The sequence below is a fragment of the Canis lupus genome, chromosome 5, assembly GCF_003254725.2.
Source record: "Canis lupus dingo isolate Sandy chromosome 5, ASM325472v2, whole genome shotgun sequence".
Classification (NCBI taxonomy): domain Eukaryota; kingdom Metazoa; phylum Chordata; class Mammalia; order Carnivora; family Canidae; genus Canis; species Canis lupus.
Genome location: NC_064247.1, coordinates 4,469,893 through 4,496,533, shown reverse-complemented (window position 1 = coordinate 4,496,533; position 26,641 = coordinate 4,469,893). Strand labels below are relative to the sequence as shown.

The 26,641-nt window shown below is 55.9% G+C and overlaps 1 protein-coding gene across 1 annotated transcript; it reads left to right on the top strand.

Annotated features, from left to right (window-relative positions):
• Positions 1 to 2,054: 2,054 nt before the first annotated feature.
• ADAMTS15 (ADAM metallopeptidase with thrombospondin type 1 motif 15) lies at positions 2,055 to 26,395 on the top strand. The gene is made up of 8 exons (XM_025464889.3): positions 2,055 to 3,073; positions 12,856 to 12,988; positions 13,479 to 13,646; positions 13,866 to 14,149; positions 19,285 to 19,462; positions 20,512 to 20,693; positions 20,804 to 20,979; positions 23,285 to 26,395. Exons 1-8 carry the CDS (start codon positions 2,117 to 2,119, stop codon positions 24,054 to 24,056), a joined length of 2,850 nt encoding a protein of 949 aa, XP_025320674.1. The 5' UTR covers positions 2,055 to 2,116; the 3' UTR covers positions 24,057 to 26,395.
• Positions 26,396 to 26,641: the final 246 nt, after the last annotated feature.

Sequence of the window (26,641 nt, the reverse complement as noted above, 5' to 3'; positions counted from 1 at the left end):
CTGACTGAGAAGGGGAAGAGAACACACAGGTGGAGAAGGCCTTCCTCTCCCCGAGCCCGCCACCTTGATGGACATGCTACAGTCCTTACCAAACCCCATCCACCGGAGTGAAAGTAAAATGTCTTTGGAAACCTCATAACCCATCATCAGAACTGCTGGGTGTAGGAAAACAATTGCTTGCCCTAAATAAGCAACTATGATTGTCCTTGGTTTGTCTGAGTTTTCCTTTAATTATAGGTTTTCTTGAAACATTCAAACACACAGGGCCTTTGTAAATTTGGATCCCCCTCTCTCACATACAATCCTCCCGTACGCACACACTCCCTTGCATTTGCAGAGCATACACACCCATCTCTTACTCATTCACATAATGAATTTCAGTGCCGTACATCTCAAATCGAAGAGGGGCCCAGGAGGTTTATGGGTATCTGGGCAGCCTTCCTGCTCCAAGGCCCCCACAGAGCTGTTGGAAGAGTGGGTCCTTTATGGGGAGAAGATAACGGGCAAAAAGTGCTCTTGACCCATAGACCAGGCCGAGCATCTCTTTCCTACAACAATGGAGTTGCTCAGTTGAGCAGCCACGTCCCTAAAAAAAATCCCAAAATTCCTCCACCCCACCTCGCTTTGTGCGTCAAATCATTGCATACCCCCTGACCTGTCCTCTCTTCTTGCAAACTCAACGTGGAGGCTTTTGGTTCTGGAAAGACTTTCTAGGTATTAGGAGAGTCTAGGAAAACCTCCCTTCCTCTTCTTGCATTTCTTCCTTGTCAGAGAGACAAGTGGATTTTATGGAGAGGTACAGAGCGTCTTGGGGACCAGTGCCTGAAACAGGGCTCTTCAGAACTAGCTGGGGACTCATGGCTTGATGGTCTTGTCCCCACTGACCCGGACTCAGCCTTCCGCCACAGTGCCCTCCATGACACCTGGTCGAGGTTGGAATGAGAGAAAACTCTTGGAAGAAGTGGGAGCAGATTTTCCTGTTGCCCACCAGTCCCTGAGCCCCTCCCTGGCCGGAGGACAACCTCTTTCTCCACATCCCCTCCAGGCGTTGGTGCTGGGCCAACGGTTCTCTTTCCTTCCCAGCTCCTGGGTGATAGCAGTTGCCCATGTGGTGGTGCAAGTCCTCCCACTGGGACCTGTCTCAAGCTCCTGTTGTGAGGTCCCCGAGTGGGGAGGGACTGACTGCCCAAGTCCCTGAAAATTTAACGCCCTGCACCAGCCACTCAGGGCGCCCCTGCGCCGGGGCCGACAGCGGGGCCTCCACAGGCCTGGGTTCGAGGAGGTTTCTCCGTTGTTCCTGGAAGTTTGCCCTTCCAACGACGGGGCTTGTACAGGGGCGGTTCTGGGTTCTGGGTCTTTTAGGGGACACTGCGATGAAGCAGTAGCAGCAGCAGGAGCAGCAGGGGTGCTGCAAGGGGAGGGACCAGGCGGCTGGGGGGGGGTGGGGTGGGCAGGGGGGAGGCTTCATTCCCAACCTCGGACCCTGCCTGGCTGGGAGAAAGGGTAGGACCAGGAAGCAGACGCACGCACGCGGGTCGGGACAGAAGGAACCGACGGGGGGCGGGGGGGGCTGGGGGGGCTGGGGCAGGACGCGCGGCCCGGAGCGCGGTGCCTGCAGCCCGCCCACGCCTCCCCCCGCCGCCCGCCGCCCGCCGCCCGCCTCCCGCCTCGACGCCACTCCCTCCCCGCCGAGTGGCTCCATCCGCGCAGGAGGCGGGCCCGGTGGCCCCTGGAGCTCGCGGGGCTGCAGGCTCGGGGAGCGGGGAGGGGAGGGAGGAGGGGCGCGGACTGGGCAGGCCACAGAGGAGGGGGCCTTTAATAGGCTCGCCCAGCGCCCGGTCCGCGGCGTCGCCGGCGGCTGCGGCGGAACGACGGCCCCGCACCTCCCGCCGGGTCCCCGCCGCGGTCTCCGTCCTTGCACTTGCTGAAGCCGCGGGGCGCGCCTCGCTCCGGAAGGCGCAGGTAGGAGGCCGCGCGCCCCGCTCCGGGAGGAGCTCCCTGCCCGCGCTCGGCCTCCTGGAAGCCGCGGGCGGCCCCGGAGCGCCGGTTCCCGGGTGCGCGCCGCCACGAGCCGGGCCGAGCCTGCCGAGCGCGCCGCCGTGCGCTGCCCGGAGCCATGCTCCTGCTGGGCATCCTGAGCCTGGCTCTGGCCGGGGGGCCCGCGGGCGGCTCGGAGCCCGAGCAGGAGGTGGTGGTCCCCATCCGCCTGGACCCGGACATCAACGGCCGCCACTACTACCGGGGGGGCGCCGAGGACCCCGGGGAGCAGGGGCTCATTTTGCAGATCACAGCGTTCCGGGAGGACTTTTACCTCCACCTGACGCCGGATGCCCGGTTCCTGGCGCCCGCCCTCGCCACGGAGCGCCTGGGCGTCCGCCTGCCGGCGCTGGCCGCGGGCTCCCCGGACCTGCGGCGCTGCTTCTACTCCGGGGACGTGAACGGCGAGCCGGACTCGTTCGCCGCGGTGAGCCTGTGCGGGGGGCTCCGCGGCGCGTTCGGCTACAGGGGCGCCGAGTATGTCCTCAGCCCGCTCCCCAACGCCAGTGCGCAGGCGGCGCCGCGCAACGGCCAGGGCGCACACCTCCTCCGGCGCCGGGGCGCCCCGGGCGGGCCCCCCGGGGACCCCACCTCTCGCTGCGGGGTGGCCTCGGGCTGGAACCCCGCCATCCTGCGGGCGCTGGACCCGTACAAGCCGCGGGGGCCCGGCTTCGGGGAGGGTCGCAGCCGGCGGAGGTCCGGGCGCGCCAAGCGCTTCGTGTCCATCCCGCGCTACGTGGAGACGCTGGTGGTGGCGGACGAGTCCATGGTCAAGTTCCACGGCGCCGACCTGGAGCACTACCTGCTGACGCTGCTGGCCACGGCGGCGCGCCTCTACCGCCATCCGAGCATCCTCAACCCCATCAACGTCGTCGTGGTCAAGGTGCTGCTTCTCGGCGACCGCGACGCGGGGCCCAAGGTCACGGGCAACGCGGCCCTGACGCTGCGCAACTTCTGCGCCTGGCAGAAAAAGCTGAACAAAGTGAGCGACAAGCACCCGGAGTACTGGGACACGGCCATCCTCTTCACCAGGCAGGTGAGTCGGCCTGGCGCCTCCGTGGACCCCGTGGCCGTGGGGCCGCCGCCCTTAGCTCTCCAGACGCCCCTGGAGGGCAGGCAGGTGACCCCAAGCTGGCATGCTGGTGCTCCCTTCCGACCCCCGCGTCGGACCTGCCAGGGACCGCGCGCCCCCGGGCTCCGTGGCGCTCGGGCCGCGGGCTGCACGTGGGCGGGCGGACGGCGCCGCGGGAGGGGTGCGCCCCGACTGGCCAATCAGCGCCTCCCCGGCCGGGCGCCCAGGCCCCGAGCCCAGGACGCGGCCGGCCCGCAGCCGCAGTGCGCCTCGGTGGCAGACAGGAGGCGCTCCGAGGATGGCGTTGGCGGGGTCCGAGCGGGCCTTCCCGGGTGGCTCCCCGCCCCTCTCGTAAAACTGGAGGGTCCCGCAGGCATCCCGGGCCAGAGCCTGGCTCCCCTTACCCTGCGGCCGGGCCTGCGGAGCCTGCCCTGGGATGGAGGGAATCATTCGGGATGTTTGGTGGTTGGAGTGAGAAGGACAGTCTCCAGTCCCGGGAGGGTGGGGTGGGGTGGGGTGGGAGTGGGGGGATGGATACCTTCCTGGGCCGGCCCGCTTCTCCTTGAGGGGATTCCAGGCCATTCGGAACAGGCAGTCGAGGTAGAGGTAGAGCACCTGTTGGGCGCTTGGAGTTTCGAGTCGCTTCACTTGGAGCTGAGTTGGGGAAGATCCCCCCATTTTCCTATTTCCTTGTTGGCCCAGGGTGACCCGTTCGCCTTGATGTGGGCTCTGGAGCACAGCCGGCAAGCTTGCCCGTGACAGCAGCGCGCTGCAACTGCCGGTGGCCACGCTTCACTGTAGGGTTCCAGCTTCTGCCCACCCCCCACCCGGACAGCGTGCAAAGTGGTGTGAGCTTAGCAAGGAGCACCTGGAGACCCCACGGGCGGGGGTGGAAGGATACTGAGTATTGGGTATTGGGAAAGATGGTCAGATCCCAGAGGCAGCTCTGCCCCCTGCTATGGGGTTAGGAGCCTTCACGTACCTAGATATTGGAGTGATTGGGTGCTGTGACGTTTTCGGATTCTTGAACTTTCTCAGATTCGTGGATGGGGACTTGGAGAGGAAGACGGGCATCCAAGTGACTTGCTTCCTCTGATTTTGGGGGTTGCAACTCGAATCTGTGCCGTGCTCTTGTTTTGTTATTATCACAACCATGTCATTCCAGGGATGGCCCAGAGTCCTTGGTTGCCCGTGGGGCTCTCTCCTCTCCACTCTCTCCGAAGGCCACTCAGAGCTCCACTGGCATACACTTTTCTGGAGCTGAAGTCTTCCACACTAACCCATTTGGCACCGCTTGTCCCCTCCTGGAATTGAACTTCCTCCTTTCCCAGCCTTCTCCTCCCACCACCTGGTTTCTCTAGGGAGGTCTTTGGCCTGAGTCTGTTTCCTTGCACTCATTCTTCCAACTGAGGTCTGTAGAGCTGCCATTGCCCAGCCCCTGCACACACTGCCTGAGTCATGGGGAAACTGCAGAGGAGGTGGCTTCCACCTCTGCATACAGACCAACTCGGCGGTCAGATTGCAAAAAAAAAGAAAAAAAAAAAAAAAAAAAAAAAAAGCAAAGGCCAAGAACAGGATATCTTAATGGGCAAAGCAGCTGTCGGCCCATCTGCTACCTGGGATGCCCCTGTGGAGGTCACTCTCTGCTTCTAGGGTAACAGACTTCCATCTCTGCCGCTTGGTGGCTAGGCTGACTTTTGGAATCAGCCCTAAGAAAGAGGACTCCTGCTGGGAATATGGGTCACACCATCAGAAGGGTTCGCCTTTTGAAGAAGAAGCAATCGAGCAGCATGACAGCTTCTGTTTGCCAGTGGTGTGTGCTGGACCCAGAGGGGCTATGTTAACCATGCATAATGGGTACAAGATGCATGACCACTTGGGTCAGAAGCAGTGACGTGCAAGATGTGACTTTTAGAAGCTGTCTTTCTCTTAGGCGTCTAGAGGGCGAAGCCAGAAAGTGGGGAGGCTGTGGTGGCAGGACCAACATCCAGGTATGTGCTTTATGCTTTAGGGTAAATCTCATTCTCTCTCTTTCTCTCTTCCTCTCTCCTCCTTGCCAGTACAGACTTCAGGGCCTGCTGCATTCTCAGGGTCTTAGGAACTGCTCATTCCTAAATTCTCCTGGGGAAGGTACAGTATGTGATGAGAACTGAGTGTGCAGCTGCTCTGTCGACGGAGGCAGATGTGGTCTCCGCGATCCTGGAGGAGTCTCCGGCTATCCTCCAACAGGAGAGGAACTTTCGCTTTACTTTGTAAGGGTTGGTGGTGGTCCTTTAAATCAGATAGGAGCTTCCTAGATTATTATGATGTTGGTGTAGTCAATGCTTTTTCAAACTAAAATCAGAATATATATATATATTATATATAACATACATGTGTATAAACTACATAGTTATTTCTATGAAGATCAATATATGCAGTCGACTCTTGAACAACATGGGTTGGAATTGCAGGGGTCCGCTTATATGTAGACTTTTTCCAATACAGTACAGCACTCTAAATGTATTTCTTCTTTTGATTTTCTCAACAACATTTTATTTTCTCTAGCGTACTTTATTTAAGAATGCAGTATATAGTACGTAGAGCATACAAGATACGTGTTAATCAAGTGCGATCGGTAAGGCTTCTGGTCTACCGTAGAGTATTTCTAGTTTAAGTTTTTGGGGAGTCAAAAGTTTGTATGTGGATTTTTGACCGCATGGGGGCCAGGGCCCCTAACCCTCATATTGATCAAGGGTCAACTGTATATAGTTTGGATATGAAGTTTTTAGAAATGTGCTTATTTTGTTAATCACCTCTTGTCTATAACGTCAAACTGTCAGACATCTCTAGTCACCCGTTCCTTTGTCTCCCCACCCCCCGAAAATTCTGGAAAATGGCTAGTGACTCTTTCTGACTGATATACTCTTGTTGTGGTTTTGACAGGGATGAAGAAGTGGGAAAGGGTCAGGCTCGGTCAGGCTGTATTTCCTCCTGCGAGGGAGAGGCGAGAGCAGCTCTTCTGGAGCTCCAAGTGCCGGGTCCCTGAAGGGGGAAGGGTAGGAGCGTCAGGACTGGCAGGCAGCAGAGCTCCCCTGCCACCCACCGCCAGAGATGCTGTGCCTGAAGGCAGGGCTGGGCCAGGCTAGGGGGAGACGCTGCTGGCCTCTTGGCAGGCAGAGGGAGGGGCGTGGGGTGTTGAAATCAAAACACTGGGAAGACACGACCCAGGGAGGAGCCTTTACTGTGTGCAAAGGAGAAAAAAAAAAAAAGATTGATCATACAACAAGTATTTTGACAATCTGAGGAGTTTGCTTAAAGATTCAGATTAAGTTCATGTTCCTGGAGAAGGAGTGCACATCTGATTTTGCAAAGCAATCAGTCTCCAGACTCATAACAGCAGGGTGAGGTCAGCACGGGATCGGAACCAGGATCTGCAGAGAATTAGAGCCAGTCTTGCTGGGTGGACATTCATTTCTACGAGAAGAAAAGTTTCTATGGCTTTTTGTTGCCATGGGGAGCAGGGGCAGGGTATTCGGGGCTGGGACGTAGTAGGACTGCACTTCCCTCTGTCTTCTCTCTCTTTACCTCTGATCCCTCTGCTGTTTGGGTAACTTTGTGGTGGACTAACCTTTGTGAATTGGTTCTACTTTTTAAAACTACTTAGGGGAGCATCTATTATTTCCGGGTATCGTCCTGGGGTGTGGAGGTACAGGTCCTAAGATGCGGCCTCACCTGCCTCCCCTCTGGTAACTATCAGTTTGTTCTTTATAGTTAAGGGGCTGTTTCTTGCTTTGCCTCTCCCCCTTTCTCCCCTATGATAGTTTGTCTTGCTTCTTAAATTCCACATATGAGTGAAATCATATGGTATTTGCCTTTCTCTGGCTGACATTTCATAATAGTCGGTCGCTCCATCCGCATTGGCGCAAACGGCAAGATTTCGATCTTTTGGATGACTGAGTAATATTCCCTTATAGGTACATACGCATCTTCTTTATCAGTCGATGGACACTTGGACTCTTTCCGTAATTTGGCTGTCGTAGATAACGCTGCTATAAACACCGCGAGGCACGTGCACCAGAATCTTTTTCTCTCTCTTTTTCTTCAGCGCTGGCTTAGTCAGGAAGGCAAATGAGGCTTTCACCCTCCTTTGGTCTTGCTCTTTCTTACCTTTGAACTTCTTGGTAGGTGTTTGTATCACTCTTGGCACTTACCCCCGCCCCCTGCACCTTGCCTCGTGCCTGGCGTTGGTCTTATGGCACCACGGAAGGAACACAGGCTTGGAGTCAGGCGGAGCTGGGTTTCAGGCCTGGCACTTGACTTTCACCAATGGACATTGAATGGATCAGCCATTCGAACTCCACTTTCCATCATTATCCATAGGAGGATAGTGATGATGACAGTGGTACTGAACTTAAAGGCAGTGTCAAGGAGAAGTCAGCGAGTGTTCCAGAATAGGCACCCAGTTAACGGCAGCTACGGTCGTCACCACCTTAGTGGTCACTCAGCACATGTTTGCTCTTGTTGAAGAATTACCTACAGGTCCCTTGCCAGAACTTACCTTTAGGATAGCCCTGTTTCAAAGCATTGTACTTGCGGGATACTTCATACTTGTCTGTTTTTGTGTGGAAACCATGGACTCAGGGCTCGCCATTCCCACTGACTTGTAAACTCCTTTGAGCAAGACCTTTTCACATCTTTGTAGCTCCTCCAGTGGGCCCCTGCAGGCTGCTGCTGTTCAGTATGTATTCATGGGAGGAAGGCACCGACGGTAGCGAAAGGACTGCCCATGGCCCTGGGTGCTGAGGTAGTTCGCCTCCCTTCCCGGGGATCATTAATCCAGCATTTTCAGCTGTCAGGCTGTAGGGCTGGGAGAGGGAGTCTTAGGTTCTTCTGGCATTTCTTCTTGGCTCTTTGCCATCGGTCTTTGCCCTGGAGGAAGGAGAGGCCCCAGCGAGGAGCCAGCAGACATGGCGCACGGCAGGGCCAGGTCAGTGTGTCAATGCAGGTGTGGGGCAAGGAGCCAGGAGCTTGCTCAACCGGGAAGCGGGTGCAGACATTGCTCTAGGAGTGTTCTGGGCACTTACTCCTGCCATTCTCCTCTCTGCCAGCCCCTCGCAAGCCTCTCCCCACTCAGTGGCCAACCTGTGCTTTGGGGGCTGAGAGTATGGGGTGGACAGTCTTGCCATCCTGAGTTTGCCCAGCCTTTCCATGCGTGAGGTGCATCTCCACTGGAAGCAGTACCAAAGCAAGGGGAGCATTCAGCTCTGGGGCTGTGCTTCTGTATTTCCACCTTCACTCTGCCCCTCCCTTTCTGTCTAACTTTGGGCTCACTGACCCAGTGCTGGTAACTTACCTTCCCTGAGCCTCATCTGTAAAATGGGATCTAATAGTGGCATCTCTCTCATGAAGCTTTGTGAGGATTCAGTGAGCTAATACAGGAAAGCTGTTAGAACAGTGTTGGGCACAGAGTAGTAACTCAGCCACTGTTACCTCCTAACCTTATGTTAGGTATGTATCCTCTCTTGCACTGATGATTTCTGGAGGAATCTTGGTCTTCTGGTGAGCTTCGGATTTCTCTTCTTCCTCATTGAGGTAATTCTTGTCTTGGTTACCTCAATACATCTTGAACGTCTTGAGGAATTTATATTCTGGTGAAAACTGAACCTGCTTATGGATGTGACCAGGGTGTGTTCTTTTCTTCACCAGGTATTCTTAGTCACATTGCCCAGACACCCAGAATTGCTAGATTTTTTTTTTTTTTCTCCTAGCAAAGCGAGGCCCTCCCCTGCTTGGGGATTACAAACAGAAGTGGATTTGGGGTTGGACAAGGAAATACAGTGATGCATGACAGAGATTCAGATGGGAAACAAGTTAAAGGTACAGTCTTAATACTAATGCAGGGTGGTTTTCACTGGTAATTATGATATCCTAACTAGCGTGCTACGGTTCAGACCAAAGACCACTGCTGCTGGCCTTGGTGTCTAAAGACATGGGGTTCAGTTCCCCATTTTTTTGGTTAATAGCTGTGTGGCCTTGGGTGAGCAATATTAGTCCACGAGCTCTGGTTTCCCCATCTGCAGAATGAGAGGGTGGCTCTGACGCTGTATGAATATGAGACTTGGATGCTATGGTGTGGCCGTGAAGATGATCTTGGCCCACAGGCCTAGGAGTTCATTATGAGTAGGAGGTTGGCTACATGAGAACACGTATCCTACATTAAAAAGAAAAAAGTCAACGTGCTTGATTTTTGTGTGTCCTCCACCCTGTCCTGCTGGAAAATCTGAGCATTTTGGTACATGGCAGGGGAGATGAGAGGAGAAGGGAAGGGGGGGCCGTGGGGAGTCATGGTGGGGCGTGGAGGGAGCAAGCAGGGTGAATGTGGATCGGACCACTGTGAGGTGCTTCCTTTCTTGCTCGCTCGCTCTCAAATTGTGGCTCCAATCCTAAATTATTTTATGAAAAGGGACGGTTGGAAAACACTAATCTGAGAGGACTAGGTTCGTGGCCAAGCTGATTCTTGGGTCGTCTGGAAAAGCCGCCGCAGCTTCATGGAGAAGGGGCAAATTACCAGAAATAGTGAGGCAGGTAGGGGTTGGGTGGGAAGTGCCTACACCCTCCAGGCAGGAGGAACCAGAACTGTTTCTATTTCTGGAGACAAGTGCCTGAGCTGAAGAGGTTAAAGCAATTTGAGTGCATCTGAGTTCATTCCAGAAGGGTGGAGACATGCAGGGCCGCAAATGAGGCACTGCCTTGCCCCGCACACCCGCCTGTAGGCGTTCAAAGAACTGAGGTCCAGTGATTCTTCATTTGAGTCCCTGACTGGGGGAAGAGGGACACGCTGAGCCTCTGACCCCAAACAGCTGCATCTTCCCACGGTGAAGACACTGGTTACTGCAGGCCGGCTCCTCTCGGCTACACCCTGACCCTCAGGAAATATGCGGGCTCCTTCCTTGTTCCTCTCGTTTGATCCAGGGAAACCGGGATTTCTTGATGGAAAGAACAGGTTGCTCCTGGCCAGGAAGGGCCTGCAGCTGCATGTCTTCACTCCAGAGAATCCACCCTCCCCGAGAGGAAGGAGGTTTCTGGCTTTATGGACCTGCCAGCGGCAGAGGCGGGCTGCTGGGCAGTGGAGGTCCAGTGGCTGCTTCCAGGCCAGGCTGAGCTGTCGATCTGGTCTAACCATTTCTGCTGAATGGGGCAAGGGCGAGGGTTCTGAGTGTCCACGTGGGTGACCTTCCCTTTTCTGGGAGTTAGTTTCATGGGTTAGTAGACAAGATCATCCTTAGGGCTCTTTCCATTCTAAAAGTATATTATTCTGTGTGTTCCTTTATAACCTAGAGGGCCAGATGGGGCTGAGCACTCTGGGATCCGGGTGGGAGCAGAGGCTGAAGGCACTGGTCCAGTCTGGGTTCTGGTTGAGAACTGGCCCTTCTCTGGAGGAGGAAACGGAGGCCCAGAAAAAAAAAGTGGCCTGCCCAAAGTCGCACATCTACTTGGTGGTGGGTCCAGGACCAGAATCTAGGCTTCTTGGTTCTTAGGCCCCTTCTCCTACACAAAGCCGGCAGTGAGTGCACATGGTGGCCCCAGGACAGTGTCATGGTTTGTCCTACGGGCTCTATGGGCTGTGACCACCAGACGAGAGTTTTCAGAGATTCCTGCCTTAGTGGGGATGCTATACTGCAGTGTCCAGGGACACATGGGCCCAGTTCCCTCACCCTCTGCCCCCTACCCCCGTGCAAACCTCCATTCCTTCCCTCTTTGTCTCCTACCTCCCTTCCCTCCATTCACAGGCTGATCTGTGTGACCCAGTCCCCCTCCTCTAGTCATATTCTCTAAAGTGCTTGTCAGGTGAACTACCCCCCCCCCCCCAAGTTTTGATAGCAGTTCTCTTCTAGGTTTCAGAGAACTCTAGGGGGAAGGAGAACTTTCTGGAAGAGTGAGCCTTTGGAGAGGGAGGAGGAGTATTTGCAAGAGAGGGAATTTGAGGTTCACCCCGAGGGTTCCCAGAAGGGGCAGACGTGCCACACACGAGCAAGGACAGCAGGTGAAGGCAGGGCGCGCCTTGCTCCTCGTTGACCCATGTACTCTGGAGTCTGATCGCCCTCTCAGTTCTTTGGCCAGAGAAACTGTTAACTCATTAGGAGGTGTGACTATCACCTGACCGTGGGAAGCCAAGTTTGACTGCTCAGGTGGTAAACTTTTGAATGCCCTGGATTAAATTTTGCTGATTTTGTGTACTATGACCACTTTTCCTCCGCTGCCCCCGGCCCCCACTAACTCTGCTGCTCCCCCTTCCCCCCGTGTCAGCATGTGCATGCACACACACGTGCGCAGAGCCCTAAAGAGAACTGAACTTGAGAACAGCTCTGGGTGTGTTTATGGGAACACCTTGGCTCCCACGGAGAACACACACAGCTCTTTCTCTGGATAGTTGACTTAGGAGCTGCTGAGCAATCAGCTGTGACGCGGTGGAAAGAGTGCTGATACCCAGTCCTACGGACCCCAGTGCATGTTTCTGCTCCACGACTTGGACCTCTCTGAGCTTCAGCTTCCTTGTCTGTGGAAGGTGATAATAGCAGTCGTTCTTCCAGTGGGATGTTGCGAGGATGAAACAAGGTCATGCATGCAGAGACCGCACATGATGTCAGCATTTAATAAATCATCACCATGATTAACTATGAGCATGAGCCTCAGTTTTCACCTTTGACAAATACGTATGATAATATATCTGCCTTCTGACACTGTCGTGGGGATTGAGTGAGATGATACGTAGAGCAGTTGCTCGTTAAGTATAAAGAAAGGCAAGGATGTAATGAAGAGAATAACAGTATCACCGATTCAGCAGTGTTTTCTCTATTGTGATGAGTTTCTTCTCCCATTTCTAACCCCTGGGCTCTTAAGGTATGTACCTAGGTGCATTGCTGGCCCATAATAGTCAATAAGTTCATTGAGATATCCACCCCCAGTACCCCATTTTGCCCTTGCACTTTCCTGGAAGTGCTTCCCATCGGGGTTGTTGCAGGAAGTCCTAGCTTCTGCTGTAAGTTGAGTTTTAATGCCAAAAAGAGGGACTGTCTTATGTGGCCATCCATTTAGTTTATTTTTTCTTCCTAGCGGCCGCTGAGCCGGTGGCCCCCTTGAGCTTCTGCAGCCAGTTGAGCTATGTCTGGGTAGGAGCTTGTAACCACCTGACTCAGCCTCCTCCCAGCCCAAGGAGGCCACATCTCTGGCTTGGGTGGGTCCTTGGCCCGTGACCCTTTTTGGCTGAGAATCTGAGTTTAATTCATGGTTGTCCAAAGACAGTCGCTCAGCGAGGACTGAGACTGCTCAGGGCTGACTCTGGATGAGGAACACACTTGCCTTCCGCCCCTACCTGCTTCAGTAAGCCATGACCAGAACCTCACCCAGCTGTGGAACCCACCGTTTTCTGCTTTGGAAATCCGCCTCTGTATAAAGCAATGGCCTTGTGGGTTTAATTCCGTACCTCCTAGTATCTTCCCACAGGATCTCCGAGTAGGATTTGGGTTGAATCTTCTCGCAGAGCCACAGGGCTTTCTTCCTGAGCCCTCCCTGCTCAGCCCGGGTTGATTCCATGAATAGCCCTGCAACCCCCTGGGAGAAAGGACCTGGCTAGGAAGGTCTTGGTTCAGCTGGGAATGGGGGTGAGCTGAACATCCCATAGGATGCCTTTACTTTCCTTCAGGTCCCTTCTGTACCTGTCACTAATTTCTGGCTGGCTTCTGCTTCTCCCCCCACCCTGGCAGGACCTGTGTGGGGCCACCACCTGTGACACGCTGGGCATGGCTGATGTGGGCACTATGTGCGACCCCAAGAGAAGTTGTTCTGTGATCGAGGATGATGGGCTTCCATCAGCCTTCACCACTGCCCATGAGCTGGGTAAGGCTAGAGGGGGCTCTTGGGTGGAGGGAGGAGAGTGACCCTCGAGGGTCTTTCCGGGTCTGTACTGGGTGCTTTGAGCAAGGGATAGACATTTGTCTTTGCTTCCTCACGTCCTGAAGCCTTAGGGATCCTTTCTTAGGGTCAGAGTCTGTCTTAGCAATGGCTTTGTTTTATTTTTTCCAATTGCCCCAGCCCAGTTGGCCAGCGGTATTGTCTGACTCAGCAGAGTATCTCATCAATTAGGCACTGAGGGGAAAATATTTTAAATGCACTGCTGTCCTCACTGAGCCCTGCAGCCTGATGGACAGGACAGAGAACACAAGAACACCATCTTGACATTTGCAAAGCAGTCTGTCACTGGGTGGAAATGACCAGCCTGAAAAGCGCTGACACGGGCTCTCTCGCTCCCCCGGCTGATCCCCCCTCCTCTGCAAACTGCATAGCCCGCATCCTTCTGCCCTCTGAGTCCTCTTGCCTCACCCCGCAGGCCACGTGTTCAACATGCCCCATGACAATGTGAAAGTGTGTGAGGAGGTGTTTGGGAAACTCCGAGCCAACCACATGATGTCCCCAACACTCATCCAGATTGACCGGGCCAACCCCTGGTCGGCCTGCAGCGCTGCCATCATCACCGACTTCCTGGACAGTGGGCATGGTAAGCCAGGATGACAGAGGAGGGATTGCGGGGCTGTCACTGGAGTGAGTGGACCTGTCCTCTGTTACCTAAGGTGTGCATGACCCCAAAGAGTCGGGCCCTCAAGGGGGTCCATTCCACTGGCCCTCGCTTCATCGTCTCCCTACCAGTTAGACTCTGGGCTAGCCACAGCTCACCTTTCTCAACTCGTTTCTCACGAGTGCCCTTGGCTCCCTGCAGGCGACTGCCTCCTGGACGCGCCCAGCAAGCCCATCTCCCTGCCTGAGGACCTGCCGGGTGCCAGCTACACCCTGAGCCAGCAGTGCGAGCTGGCCTTTGGCGTGGGCTCGAAGCCCTGTCCCTACATGCAGTACTGCACCAAACTGTGGTGCACGGGAAAGGCGAAGGGGCAGATGGTGTGTCAGACCCGCCACTTCCCCTGGGCAGATGGCACCAGCTGCGGGGACGGCAAGTTCTGCCTCAAGGGGACCTGCGTGGAGAGACATAACCTTAATAAGTACAGGGTGAGTGTGCTGGGGCTTCGCAGGGGGGCCGCTGGGATGCGGGGGGTGCACCTGGAGGCCTCCGGGGGGAATGGGTTTGCTGTGTGCACTGCGTACTGTGCCTCTGTTTCCCTGCCTGTGGTCCTCTCCCCTTCTTAACTCTGAGACTGGAGACAAGACATATATGGTAGGTCAGAGAACTTGGTGAAGCCTTCTCTCAGCGGGCGCCAGGGGGCCCAGCCCTGAGCTCTGGGCCTCATCCTACCAGGGGAGGAGCCCAGAACCCAAAGCCCAACACTAGACATTCAACATTCCTCATTTGTTGGCTCCTTCCAGCCTTCCCTTATCAGCTGTTTCTGAGCGTGTTTTGTGTCCCGGGAGCTCTGGGCCAGAGGTGAACCAGGCTCAGACCTGAAAGGAAGCAGATCCTGGGCAAGCTGCAGTGATTTGCTACATCCTGAACCCAGCTTTGGTTTTTGTCATGATTGTTTTTTGAAGCTGAACCATAATAGAGCAAAGGTGTTATTTTTTTTTTTTCCTGGTAAAAAGGAATAACAGTTGAATAAGAACAAATCCCAAACCTCACATGTTCTCTGGATATAATAAAACCTTCAGGTCTGGGGTTGGGGTCGCAAAGGGTTTGGGACTTTGTCAGATGGGAATAAGAAGTCCATCCTGTCCCTTGATCCCGGTGACGATGATCCCTCCCCCACCCCTGCCTTGGCTGCCAAGACGGGCCTGACTGCGTTACGTACGAATAGGCAATATAATAAATAAGCGCTCGCCAGCACTTTATAGGCTGCCCTGAGCTGGGTTTGGTACACAAGTATGTAAAATCCTTTTCTGGATTTTGGAAACATATATTTAATTGAACCTTTAGCCATTTATTGGGCACCAGCCCACTGTATTTAGAGAACTGTGTGAGGTAGTCGGAAAAAGAAAGAAAACCTGGGTCGTGTCTCAGTGGGGTCACAGTCTAGTGGGGAAGCTCGAAATGTCACTGAGAGCCAAGACACAGAGAGGTGTGTGTTCTGTGTCAGGACCGAAGTGTGAAAACGTGTCATGGGAGCATAAGGGATGAGAGATTAATGGTGATTAGAGAGGTCTGAACAAACTTTGATGAGGAGGTCGGATTTGGAAAGAGTCTCGAGGGACGAGTATGATCTCATCAGGCAGAGATGGAGCAAAGTCAGGGAGGTGGGGCAAGCCGGAAAGGTGGACCGGCCGGGACTCCATGGGAAGGATCTTTGGGGGCATGGTTTAGGGCTAGTCTGGGGTTGCCTTGACCACCAGGCTGGCGGGTTTAAACTAGAAGGTCCTGAGGACAGGCCAGCCGTCATCAGCTCCTTCTCTTCAGAAGACGAGTCTAGGGGATAAAGACGTTGCCCAGGAGGATATTGGATATAGGAAGTGTGATCGGAGGAGCGTGTGGAAAGACAGTCCATCAGCAGCAAAATCCACTATGTCCCCATCTCTCTTCTGGACAATCCCTTCACCACTCTGGCCCTTCCCGGAGGACAGCACCCTAATCAGCCCGGGTCAGGGCACAAAGCTTATCTTACTATCATGCAGCCTCCCTGCCCCCCGCCCCCCAGGATCTCAGTTACAAGAATCACACTCTGACTACCAAAGCCCTGCGGTCCAGCCCCCTAGTTTTGGGCCCCAGCAGTTCTTCAGGCCCGCGTGCTCTTCTCTCGCCCTCACCAGCCTTCTTCTTGAGCTGCGACTCCACAGGCCCCAGTTCAGGTCCCTCCTTCCCTCACTCACGGCTCCCACGCCCCTGCCTCTCTCTGCTGTCCTCGCTGGGATAAGCCACTGCCTTGGTGGAATCCACCTGCCACCGATTCGAGCGCGCCAGTGTAGGTGAGTGTGGCTGGAGGAAGACACGCGACCGTGCTCGGTGGTCTCACTGGAGACCTGACTGTGTAGGTGGGCTCAATGCTGCTCAGGCGTCATATCCTATTTTATTAGCTTTACTGCACTCCCCCTCCCAACGTCCTACACGATCGCGTCACGCCTTCGCCTCCCTCCTCCGTTACCCATTCTTTCTCCTCATTCTCACTTTTGCCAGTGCCCTTTTTTCCTGTCTCATCAGGAAAAAAGAAGCAATCAAGTAATCAGAAGAGAACTCCCACTGCCACATCCGCCGTCCGCCCGGCTTCTGTGCCTGCGGTCTCCACCTTGCCTCCTTTGCGATGGATGAGCTGTCCACGCTCTCACCGGAGGCCCACCCCTGGGCTTGCACTTAGGATACTATCCCTTCTAGTCAAGGAAAGCGCTCCCTTAATGCCTCCGTCTCTCTGCAGTGTCAGATTTCCCCTCGCTTGAGTTGAATCATTCCTATCAGGATACATACTTGCTGTAATTCCTCCCACCTTAAACAAAACTCCTGATCCTACTTCCTCTCCATAAATCACAATCTATCTCTCTGACTCCCTTGACCACAAAGTTCCTGGAAAGAGTGGTATGAAATTGCTCTCTCCAGTTCCCGGCTTGCCATTTTTCTCTGGAGCCCATTCCAGTCTGGCTTTCAGTCCTGCTCTTCCTCTAAAAATAACTCTCACTAAGGTCGCCAAATGGCCTCTACAACCGCTGAAGTCAGTGATTGATTACCGTTCCTCATATTGCCTGACCTGTTAGCGCCATTTGACACAGCTGATTATTCTCCCCCCTGGGAACACAGGCTCCACGGTGTCTTGGTTTCCGTCCTCTCTTACTGGCTGCTCCCCCTGGTCCCCATTCGCTGGGTCTTCCTCATACGCTTGCTTTTCCAGTGTTGGGCATCGTGGCGCTGTCCTTAGCCCTTGTCGCCGTCCACACTGACCTCTTAGGGGATTCATCTAGACCAAAGGCTTTGAGTACCATTTACATTTATTGGTTGAAGTCCCCCAGATCTGTATCTCCAGCCCAGACCTCTGTCCTGAACTACAGACTTGCATGCCTCACTGAATCCTGATGCCTCCATGCGGAGAACTGAGAGGCATCCTAAACACGACATCTCTAAGACCGAGCTTCTGATCACTTGTCCTGAACTTGCTTTAGCAACTCCGTCTTCCCATTGCTCGTGCCAACCCTCTTTCTCTTGCATCCGCCCATCCGATATTTCAGTAATTCCTGTTGACTCTATCTTCAAAATAGAGCCAGAATTGAGCCATTTTTCTGCCATCTTCATCTGCTATCACCCTGCACCAAGCCTCCTTGAATTATTGCTCTTGCACCCTCGCTGATCTCCTTGCTGCTGGCCTTCCTTCTCACAGACTGTTCCCACCATAGCAGCCAGAAAGATCCTTTAAAACGTCAGTCAGGTCATGCCACGTATTCAGAGAGCCCTTCAGGGGCTTTATTCCATGCTTGGGATGGTGAGCCTTATCTCTGCCTTCACCTCCTGCTTCTCTTGCTCTTGTGATGCTGGAGTACTCCAGGCTCGTCCCTCCGCAGCGTCTTTGCAATCCTCCCTCTGCCTAGAATGTTTTTCCCCTCATATCTGCACACTTCCCTCACGTACTTCCCTCAGGCCTTTGCACAACCATCACCTCTGCAGCGAAGCCTCCACGATCCCCTGTAACGAGAGCAGCTCTTCTCACCAAGGCCCTCCCTACCTCCCTCTCTCCCACCTGCATTTAACCTCTAGTGACATTCTATATGCACAGGCTTCTTTTTATTTTCCTCTGACGGCATGCAGTCCCTTTGAGGGCAGGGATTTGCTGCATGTGGTGCCAGACGTGTAGTAAGAATTCAACAAACAGTGGGTGAATGAATGGCACACAGCAGGGCAGGAGAGTTTTCCGTGGGATGTTTTTTGTAGGAACCGGTCGGAAGAAGTGAGACCAGGCTAAAAGGCTAAAGACAGCAACAACAACACCCCAGAAGCCGGGGATACAGTACTGGTGACAACAAGGTCTAAGCATAGACTCTTGCAGTGTGGGGATGGTCATCTCAGACCTCTGAGCGAGCAGCTGCCCCCTGTGATGGGCACCAAACCCATATTGCAAGGCACTGAAGAGGGAGGTGGAAGGAGCACATGTAGACGTGTCCTCCTCGGACATGAAAGGCTGGAATGAGGTGGGGCGCCGGTCGAAGGAGGAAGCAGGGCTGTCGCTAAGTGTTTCTTTCACGGGACGAGAGACCTGCTGACACAGTGGGGCAGGAGCGATCCCTCAGAAGGGCAGCTAGAGGGACCATGCTGCGTGTGTGCGTACGTTGTATTCAGACGACACGCAGCCAGCTCCTGATTAGCTCCACGCGGGGATGAAGTATGACAGCACTTTAATCCCAGGCTTGTCCAACTGGGCTGCTTCCTCCGTGGCCCGACCGATGCGTGCTCAGGGGATGGAAACGCGCTTTATTGGCATCCTGAGGAAAACATAATGAAGACTAGACATTTTCGATCCCTTCTCCACCCTCTGAAAAAATGAACCCACACTGCATAATTCACCCCGAAGCCAAATCGAGTTGGAGGATTGCTTTGTAGTCTCCCATCTCCGCCTCCTCCGAGCACAAACACTAGAGCCTCTGACAGCGAAACCGTCTCAAGTTCAGCCTATGATTGAGCTGAAGATCTGGGGAGAGTCGGGATTGTGGAACATTTACAAATAAAAATACTCAGATATCTATGGCAACGAGGTTTTCTGGCAAGGCCGGGGGCTGCCTCTGCCTTAGATTTAGAGATTCTTGTAACTCCACTAACAATAGGTGAGGAGGAACTTTGAACTCTGGCTCTGTGGTAAGCGCAGTGCTAGGAGCTTTTGAACACGTTGCATCATTTAAACGTCGTCTGATCTCACACCTGAGCATTGCCCCATTTTTGGCAGGTGAAGCACCTGAGATTTCAGGAGCTTTTACTGCTTGCTCAAGACCTGCCGTATCATGGGGGCAGAGGCTATGACAGAGCTTGGCCACCTGACGCCACAGCCCACCGCGGCCCCTCTCCTGAGCGGCCTCCCTTAGAGCGGGATGCGGTTGGCATTTGCTAATTATGGGGGTGAGGTGCTGCGTGGGCGCTGCGTATGCTGACCCCTTGCCCATCATTTTTCCCTTGTGAGACGGTGGATTTTGCGGTGGGACAGGGTGGAGGGGGCTGCAGCTGCCTGGCCGCTCTGCAGGGGTTGGGTGCCCACCCTAAGCCCTGCGGGAGCATGACAGGCTCTTTCTCCCAGGTGGACGGCTCCTGGGCCAAGTGGGAGCCCTACGGCGCCTGCTCACGCACCTGCGGCGGGGGCGTGCAGCTGGCCCGGAGGCAGTGCAGCAACCCCACCCCCGCTAACGGAGGCAAGTACTGCGAGGGAGTGAGAGTGAAATACCGATCCTGCAACCTGGAGCCCTGCCCCAGCTCAGGTGAGGAGGGGAGAGCCTCTTCCTGCCACCGCCCCGCCCCCGCCCCCCCCTCCCCCCCCCCCCTCCCGCCCCACTTCTTGGCCACAGATTACTGCAGTCAAGGCTCTCTCCCCCAGGGCAAAGTCTGGAAGTGCAGAGGAGCAGAGGCCTCTTGGGATCACTACTTCCTTGCCCACTCCTCTCGGGCGGGGGATGTTTTCTTCCTGGTGCTGGGTCCCTAAGTGGCCCAAGGGAATGACACACGAATGGCCTCTTAGTTAAGTACTCACAGGCCCATCTCCATAAGCAGGGATTCTTTAGCCAGGGTCCATGAACTTGGGTGGGAAGGAGATTGCCTCTCTGTTGTTATTCGCCTTTTTAAAAAGATTTAAGATGTTTTATTTCCTTCAATTAGAGATCGAGTATCTTTGACCACTCTTTCTATCTAAAATGCCTCATTTCTTTTAATTGGGCAACAAACTGTAATACTAGTAGCCGTAGCTGGGGCTGTCGCCAGTAGAAATCACGGATATTTTCACATGATGGTTTAGTTGTTGGGATTTCTCAGAATGCCATTTATTCTCACCGCTACTTGAAAATGACAGTGGTTATTAGACTCATTATTGAATCTTGCCGTGTAATGGGTGAACAAGGAGGCGCAAATATCCCAAATACATTTCAACATACACTGATAGTTGTGTATCTGTATAGTGGGTATTGTTTGTAACCTATATACTTCATTTTGTCCATTTAGTAACATTCTGAAAATAGTTTCAAAAGATTCCTGAAAGGTCTGATGGCCCCCAGTTGTTTGGGGGTACCTGTTATAGAGGGAATTGAAGGCCAGCTTACCGTGGAGGGTGCACAGTGCCCTGGGTGGGGGGGATGCAGGATTGTCTGTGACCTGCATCCTTTGGTCCTGGCCTACGTTAGTTCTTTGAGATGGAGGGGCGTCGGGGATGAGATAACTCGGCTGAGGGTGAGAGCACCCTGGGGAGGGCTCTCTCCTTTGCCTTCTTTCCTCACCATCCCTTCCTTTAGCTTCCTGCCTGTGCTTCCTCCCTCCTCAGCTTCCGGCAAGAGCTTCCGGGAGGAGCAGTGTGAGGCTTTCAATGGCTATAACCATAGCACCAACCGGCTCACCCTTGCCGTGGCGTGGGTGCCCAAGTACTCTGGCGTTTCTCCCCAGGACAAGTGCAAGCTCATCTGCCGAGCCAATGGCACTGGCTACTTCTATGTGTTGGCACCCAAGGTGAGTGAGCGAGGGGCAGGGGAGCAAAGCAGAGAGAAAGTTTGTGGGGGTGCATCCGGCTGAACTGCCTCCCTCTCCTTTTCTACCCCCAACCCCTGGGGGCACTGCAGGTGGTGGATGGTACGCCATGTACTCCTGACTCCACCTCGGTCTGTGTCCAAGGCAAGTGCATCAAGGCTGGCTGCGACGGGAACCTGGGCTCCAAGAAGAAATTCGACAAGTGTGGGGTGTGTGGGGGTGACAATAAGAGCTGTAAGAAGGTGACAGGCCTCTTCACCAAGCCCATGTGAGTTCTGGGACCTGGAGCGGGAGGGCTGAGTGGAGCTGCCCCCAAGGGGTGGGAACTGGGGTTAGACCAGGGTAAATGGGCAGTGCCCTTGCTGTAGAGGCCACCTGGACTTTTCTGTGACTGATATTCTTCCATCCATCCATCCATCCATCCATCCATCCATCCATCCATCCACCTATCCATCCATCCACCTATCCATCCATCCACCTATCCATCCATCCATCCATCCATCCATCCATCCATCCATCCATCCACCCATCTATCCAACCATCCATCCACCTATCCATCCATCCACCCACCCACCCACCCACCCATCCACCTATCTATCCATCCATCCACCCATTCATCCATCCACCTATCTATCCATCCATCCATCCATCCATCCATCCATCCATCCATCCACCTATCCATCCATCCAATCATCCATCCATCCATCCATCCATCCATCCATCCATCCATCCATTCATCCATTCATCTATCCATCCATCCATCCATCCACCCATCCATCTATCCATCCATCCATCCATCCACCCATCCATCCATCCAACCATCCATCCATCCATCCATCCATCCATCCATCCATCCATCCAGCAGAGATGAATGCTTGGGGAGTCCACCACTGGATAGAGAGTCATTAGGGTGTAGCTAGAGTTCTAGAGTAAGACTACCCTGTGTTCAAATCTCAGTTCCCCATTTTCTGGATGCCCTGTAGCATGCAGCACAATCCCTGGAATTCTGCATTTCCTCACTTATACAGTGGGTATGACAGGAGTATATTTCCTGTTGTGCAGTTGTGACGATTAAGGGTATTAATCCAAGTGAGGTGTCTAGCGTTGTACTTGGTGCATAATAAATGCTCACTAGATGTTCATGATGATGATCACAAAACAGAACATGCCTGGAGACAATGTCTCACTGAGGCTGAGGCCCTGACCAGGGATGAGATTGAGGTGAGAATGGCAATCAACAGTGGAGTGAGTGGCTAGGACCGAGGGAGACCCCCCTTCCTGGGAGATGTGTGCAGGTTCAGCTGAAGGAACGTCTCTAGGCCTCTCTTATTTCCACCTGCACAGCCCGGGGCTCCTGGCTTTCTGAGGTCCAGCACATTCCCTTTTATTTTCAGGAGGAATGTGCTCCTTGGAAAGTCCTGACCCTTGCTCTGGAAGAAGCAGAGCCCCTGAGGTCTCAGTCGAGCAGGGATATGATTGGCTCTGAGAACTTGGGAGTCCAAGGCCTAGGTGGCTGTCCAGGAGTCTCTGTTGCCCCCTCTGGACACAGTGCCCTCTGCTGGGCCCCTAGTGGGGCAGCTTTTTGGGGAACTGGGGCACTGCAAGTGGAGGGCATTTGCAGGGATCTGAGGGGGAGGCCGAGTGGAAAATTAAAGGTAGACACTCCCAGACTCGCTTCACTGGTTAAATGGCAGGCGCTCCCTTCACAGATTGGTGGAGCTGGAAGGAGCCTTAGAAATCATCTGGTTTGAAACCCTCATTGTATTGGTGAGGACACAGGAACCCAGAGAGACTGATTTGCCTGAGCCACCAGGGAGCTGGTGTTCAAGCCAAGGCTTGATCTTGACCCCAGCCAGTGTGTCTCACTGCGTCTCACCCCAGCCTTGTCTCAGGGCCTGTAGAGTTACCTTCTGTCCTTCCTCCTCCTCCTCATCCTCCTCACAGTGCTTACCTGGTGGCAGGTGCCATGCCATAGGCTTTATGTGCTTTAATGAGGGATGTGTGATCATGGTCTCCATTTTACAGGTGAGGCAACCGTCTTCTCCAAGGCCAACAGCTAGGCCAGTGGTGGGGGTGGACCTGGCTCCAAAAGCTGTGCTTTAGCCTCTGCTTTAGAATTCAGCACAGTACAGGGGCGCCCGGGTGGCGCAGTCGATTGAGAGCCGGAGTCTTGGTTTCAGCTCAGGTCATGATGTCCGAGTCATGAGATCGAGCCCCGTGTTGGGACTCTGAGCTCAGTTGGGAGTCGGCTTGAGATTCTCTCTCTCTCTCTGCCCCTCCCTCTGCTCTTGCTCTTTCCCTCTCAAATGCATAAATGTTGTTATTTAAAAATAATTCACCCCAGTGTAAACGTACTGAACAAAAGGTCACGGGGCGGTACAGCCAGGGTCGGTGGCTTTAGGTGCTGTGTGATGGTCTCGTGCAGCCTGTTTGAGCCCCCTGACCCGGGCGGGGTGCGTCGATGCGCTCTGCGGGCCTGGCGACCCGTGCAGGGGGCATCAGCTCTGACGTTAGAGGGGAACCAGGGCCTCAGGCCCCCCGTGTCTAAGGTGCAGCCCCCTTCCCCACCCCAGGCACGGCTACAATTTCGTGGTGGCCATCCCCGCGGGCGCCTCGAGCATCGACATCCGCCAGCGTGGCTACAAGGGCCTGATCGGCGACGACAACTACCTGGCGCTCAAGAACAGCCAAGGCAAGTACCTGCTCAACGGGCACTTCGTGGTGTCGGCCGTGGAGCGGGACCTGGTGGTGAAGGGCAGCCTGCTGCGCTACAGCGGCACCGGGACGGCGGTGGAGAGCCTGCAGGCCTCGCGGCCCATCCTGGAGCCCCTGACCGTGGAGGTGCTCTCCGTGGGCAAGATGACGCCGCCCCGCGTGCGCTACTCCTTCTACCTGCCCAAGGAGCCGCGGGAGGATAGGGCGCCCGCCGAGCCCCGCGGGGCCCCGGGCCTGCTGGACGGCGCGCCCGGCCTCTCCAACCAGGTGGAGCCGCAGGGCCCGCGGGCGGCCGGGCGCTGGGTGGCGGGCGGCTGGGGGCCCTGCTCGGCCAGCTGCGGCGGCGGCGGCCTGCAGAGGCGCCCGGTGGACTGTCGGGGGCCCGCGGGCCCGCGCCCGCCCTCCGCCTGCCGCCCCGCGCCCCGGCCCGCGGACACCAGGGCCTGCGGCGAGCCCTGCGCCTCCTGGCAGCCGGGGGCCTGGTCGCCCTGCTCCAAGAGCTGCGGCCGCGGGTTCAAGCGGCGGGCGCTCCAGTGCCTGGGGCCCGGCGGGCGGCTGCTGGCCCGGGACCGCTGCGACCTGCGCCGCAAGCCCCAGGAGCTGGACTTCTGCGCCGCCCGGCCGTGCTGACCGCGCCCCCGGGGCCGCCGGGGCGCCCCCCTCCTGGCCCGGCGGGGAGGCACCGTCTACCTCACGCCCGGCCCCCGGGCCCAGCCTCCGCGGGGGGCTGACAGGTGCAGGCCCGGGCCCGCCCGAACTTCAGGGACCCGGCCCGCAAGGGCTTAGAGCCCCGCGGCCGCCGGGCAGCCTCAGGTGGGCCGCGGGCTCTCGGCGCGTCCAACACGCGGGTCTCCGTGGTGCTGCCTGGGCCCCTGCCCTCTGACCCCGCGGCCTGGTAACAGAAGGGTGGCGGCTGTGGGCGCAGCTGGTGGGCCACTGGGTGTAACTGGAGCCGGGCCCCGGCGGGGATGGGGTCCGGGGTCTCCCGCCCCCCCGGGAGCCACCTCTTATCCCTGCGGCCTCCGGGCTGCCAGGCGGGGGCCTTCCCGGACGTGCCCTCTGGGCCCGGGAGTCAGGAGGGAGCCTGCTGCCTTCTCCGGGAGGGATGGGGCCAACACGGAAAGAGCCAAGGGAGGATGGGTTCGGTGGTGAAGCGGGGGGTTTGAGGAGTGACCTGGAGGGTTCTGTGTCACCCGGGCTGGGCTTGAGCCGTGGGGGACTGTCACCCCGGGATGCGGAGGGGGCCCCGGTTCCAAGGGCTTCTTCCTCCTGAGAGGCAGGTATAGGGAGGGCTGCTGCCTTAGGCTCTGCGTTGCCTCAGAGAACCTTCCGAGTGGCCCCAGTCCTGTCCCCGCTAAGAGGGCCATGGAGATCCCAGGAGGGCTCGGTGCTGGACATCCACAGGCCTGTAGGTTGGTCTTCACCGGGATGGCTCCGTGTGGTCTGGCTTTGGGCACATCACATGGCATTGCAGTTGGATAACGGGGTTCACTGTTTGCTACCTCAGGCTATGCTCTCTGGGTACCCACACTTGTCCCTCCGCGGGGGCAGTGGTGACCCTGGTGCTCCCAGCAGACCTGGCTGTTGTCCTCTGTAGACAGAGCTGCCCAGACACAAAGCCGAGTGTGTGACACCTGGCTTCCGGCTCCCTCTCGCCCGGCCACCCACGGCGGCTCCGGATAGGAAGGCAGGATCTCGCTCTTCAGGTGCCTTGGGGACAGGTGTCAGGAGACACAAGAGTCAATGCCCTGACCCAGAGGCACCTGGCAGCCATCAGTGGGACGTCCCGTCTATCTTGGAGGCATGTTGGGGGTATAGAAACCAGGGTGTTTCTATAGCTGCAAGTGGGAAGATGCTTTGGGGTTTGAGAGCCTTTGGTCAAGCAGGGTATTTCTTGAGGCGCAGCTGTTCCAGCGTCTTCCCTGGGGACGAGGGTCAGTCCTCTGACTCGGCTTCCCCTACTAGCCAGGATCCACAAACCAGCCATCCAGGCAAGCCTCGGGGATGGTGGTCCAACCGGGGCCCAGGGGTGCGCATGTCGGGGCTGGGCTGCAGTCACCCCTGAAGAGTGAAGCGGAGACGAGTCTTCCTGCCTGCCTGCCTGACGCTGTGGGACCCGCACCATCCGAAGGAGCCCAGGGCGCCGGGGCTGCTGGGGACTCCCTCTAGGCGACGATAGCACTGCACCCTGCGCTTGGTGCACCCATCCTCGGGGAGGAGAGGGTGGCGCGGGGCTGTGCGGAAGGGGCGGGGGACGGGTGGGGGGGAGCTGCTGTCTGTAGGGGTGACTGGTCCCCTGGCAGAGCAGCTTTATGCATCGTTTCAAGGAGGGACAACCTATCTTGTTCCTGACACAAGCTGGGCCTCACATGCTCTTTTCTGTCGTGATGGTTTTCTTTTTCCTTTTTTTTTTTTTTCCCTTTTTAAAAGAAGTATGACCAAGACAACTTGGGAGGTTTGTGTTACCTTTGACCAGTTTGCTAATCCAACCATGTTCTCCAAGGCTGAGCAGAGACAAGCCTCGAGGCACAGGTTTCTGGTGATGGGATAAAAAGTTAAGGTGGTATCTCACATCTGTGGAAGAGGAGGAGGATTCTAGGGGGCTCCAGAAGCTTCTCCCCCCACCGGGGTGCGGACCACTAAGGACCTGGGCTCAGGAGCCCCCTGCCTCCTCTGCCCTCTGTGTGCACTGATTGGAGGAGTCCGGCCTTGTGAGCCTCGCCGTGCGGGAGTCGGGGCTGGGGTGAGCTGAGGGGCTTGGTTGTTCCCAGCCTGGGACCTGGCTCCCGAAGGCACTAGAAACTGTCACTCACGGAGCCCCCCCTTTGTGTTTGGTTCTTCTGCATTGCACGTGCTGCAGAAGGACGGAAGGACCTGGGTACTGGCTGGGCTGTGTATACTGTGTATACAGGGAGCTGGCTGCTGCGGGGACAACAGCCTGCTCCTAATAAAGTCGTAAGTATTTAAAACCCGTGTCCTGCTTCTGTGACTTCATCCCGCTCACGCAGACATCCGCCGTATGTGCGGAGCAAGCTCGACGTGCCAGGCATGAGCCCGGGGGTCACGGTGCGACGGCGACTGGGACGGGCATGGCCTTCTATTCCCGCACAGCCCCCGGGCTAGCTGTGGAGGCAGAGCGGACAGTCGGGAAGAAAGATCCAGAATGGTGACAGATGTGGTAGGTGCGAGGACGAGAGAGAAACTGATGCCAAGAA

Excerpts from the sequence above, each read along its gene's own strand:
- ADAMTS15 (XM_025464889.3), top strand. The coding sequence starts at position 2,117 with ATGCTCCTGCTGGGCATCCTGAGCCTGGCTCTGGCCGGGGGGCCCGCG. Across the intron at positions 19,463-20,511 it reads GGAGCCCTGCCCCAGCTCAG|CTTCCGGCAAGAGCTTCCGG; the intron begins GTGAGGAGGGGA and ends CTCCCTCCTCAG. Across the intron at positions 20,980-23,284 it reads GGCCTCTTCACCAAGCCCAT|GCACGGCTACAATTTCGTGG; the intron begins GTGAGTTCTGGG and ends TCCCCACCCCAG.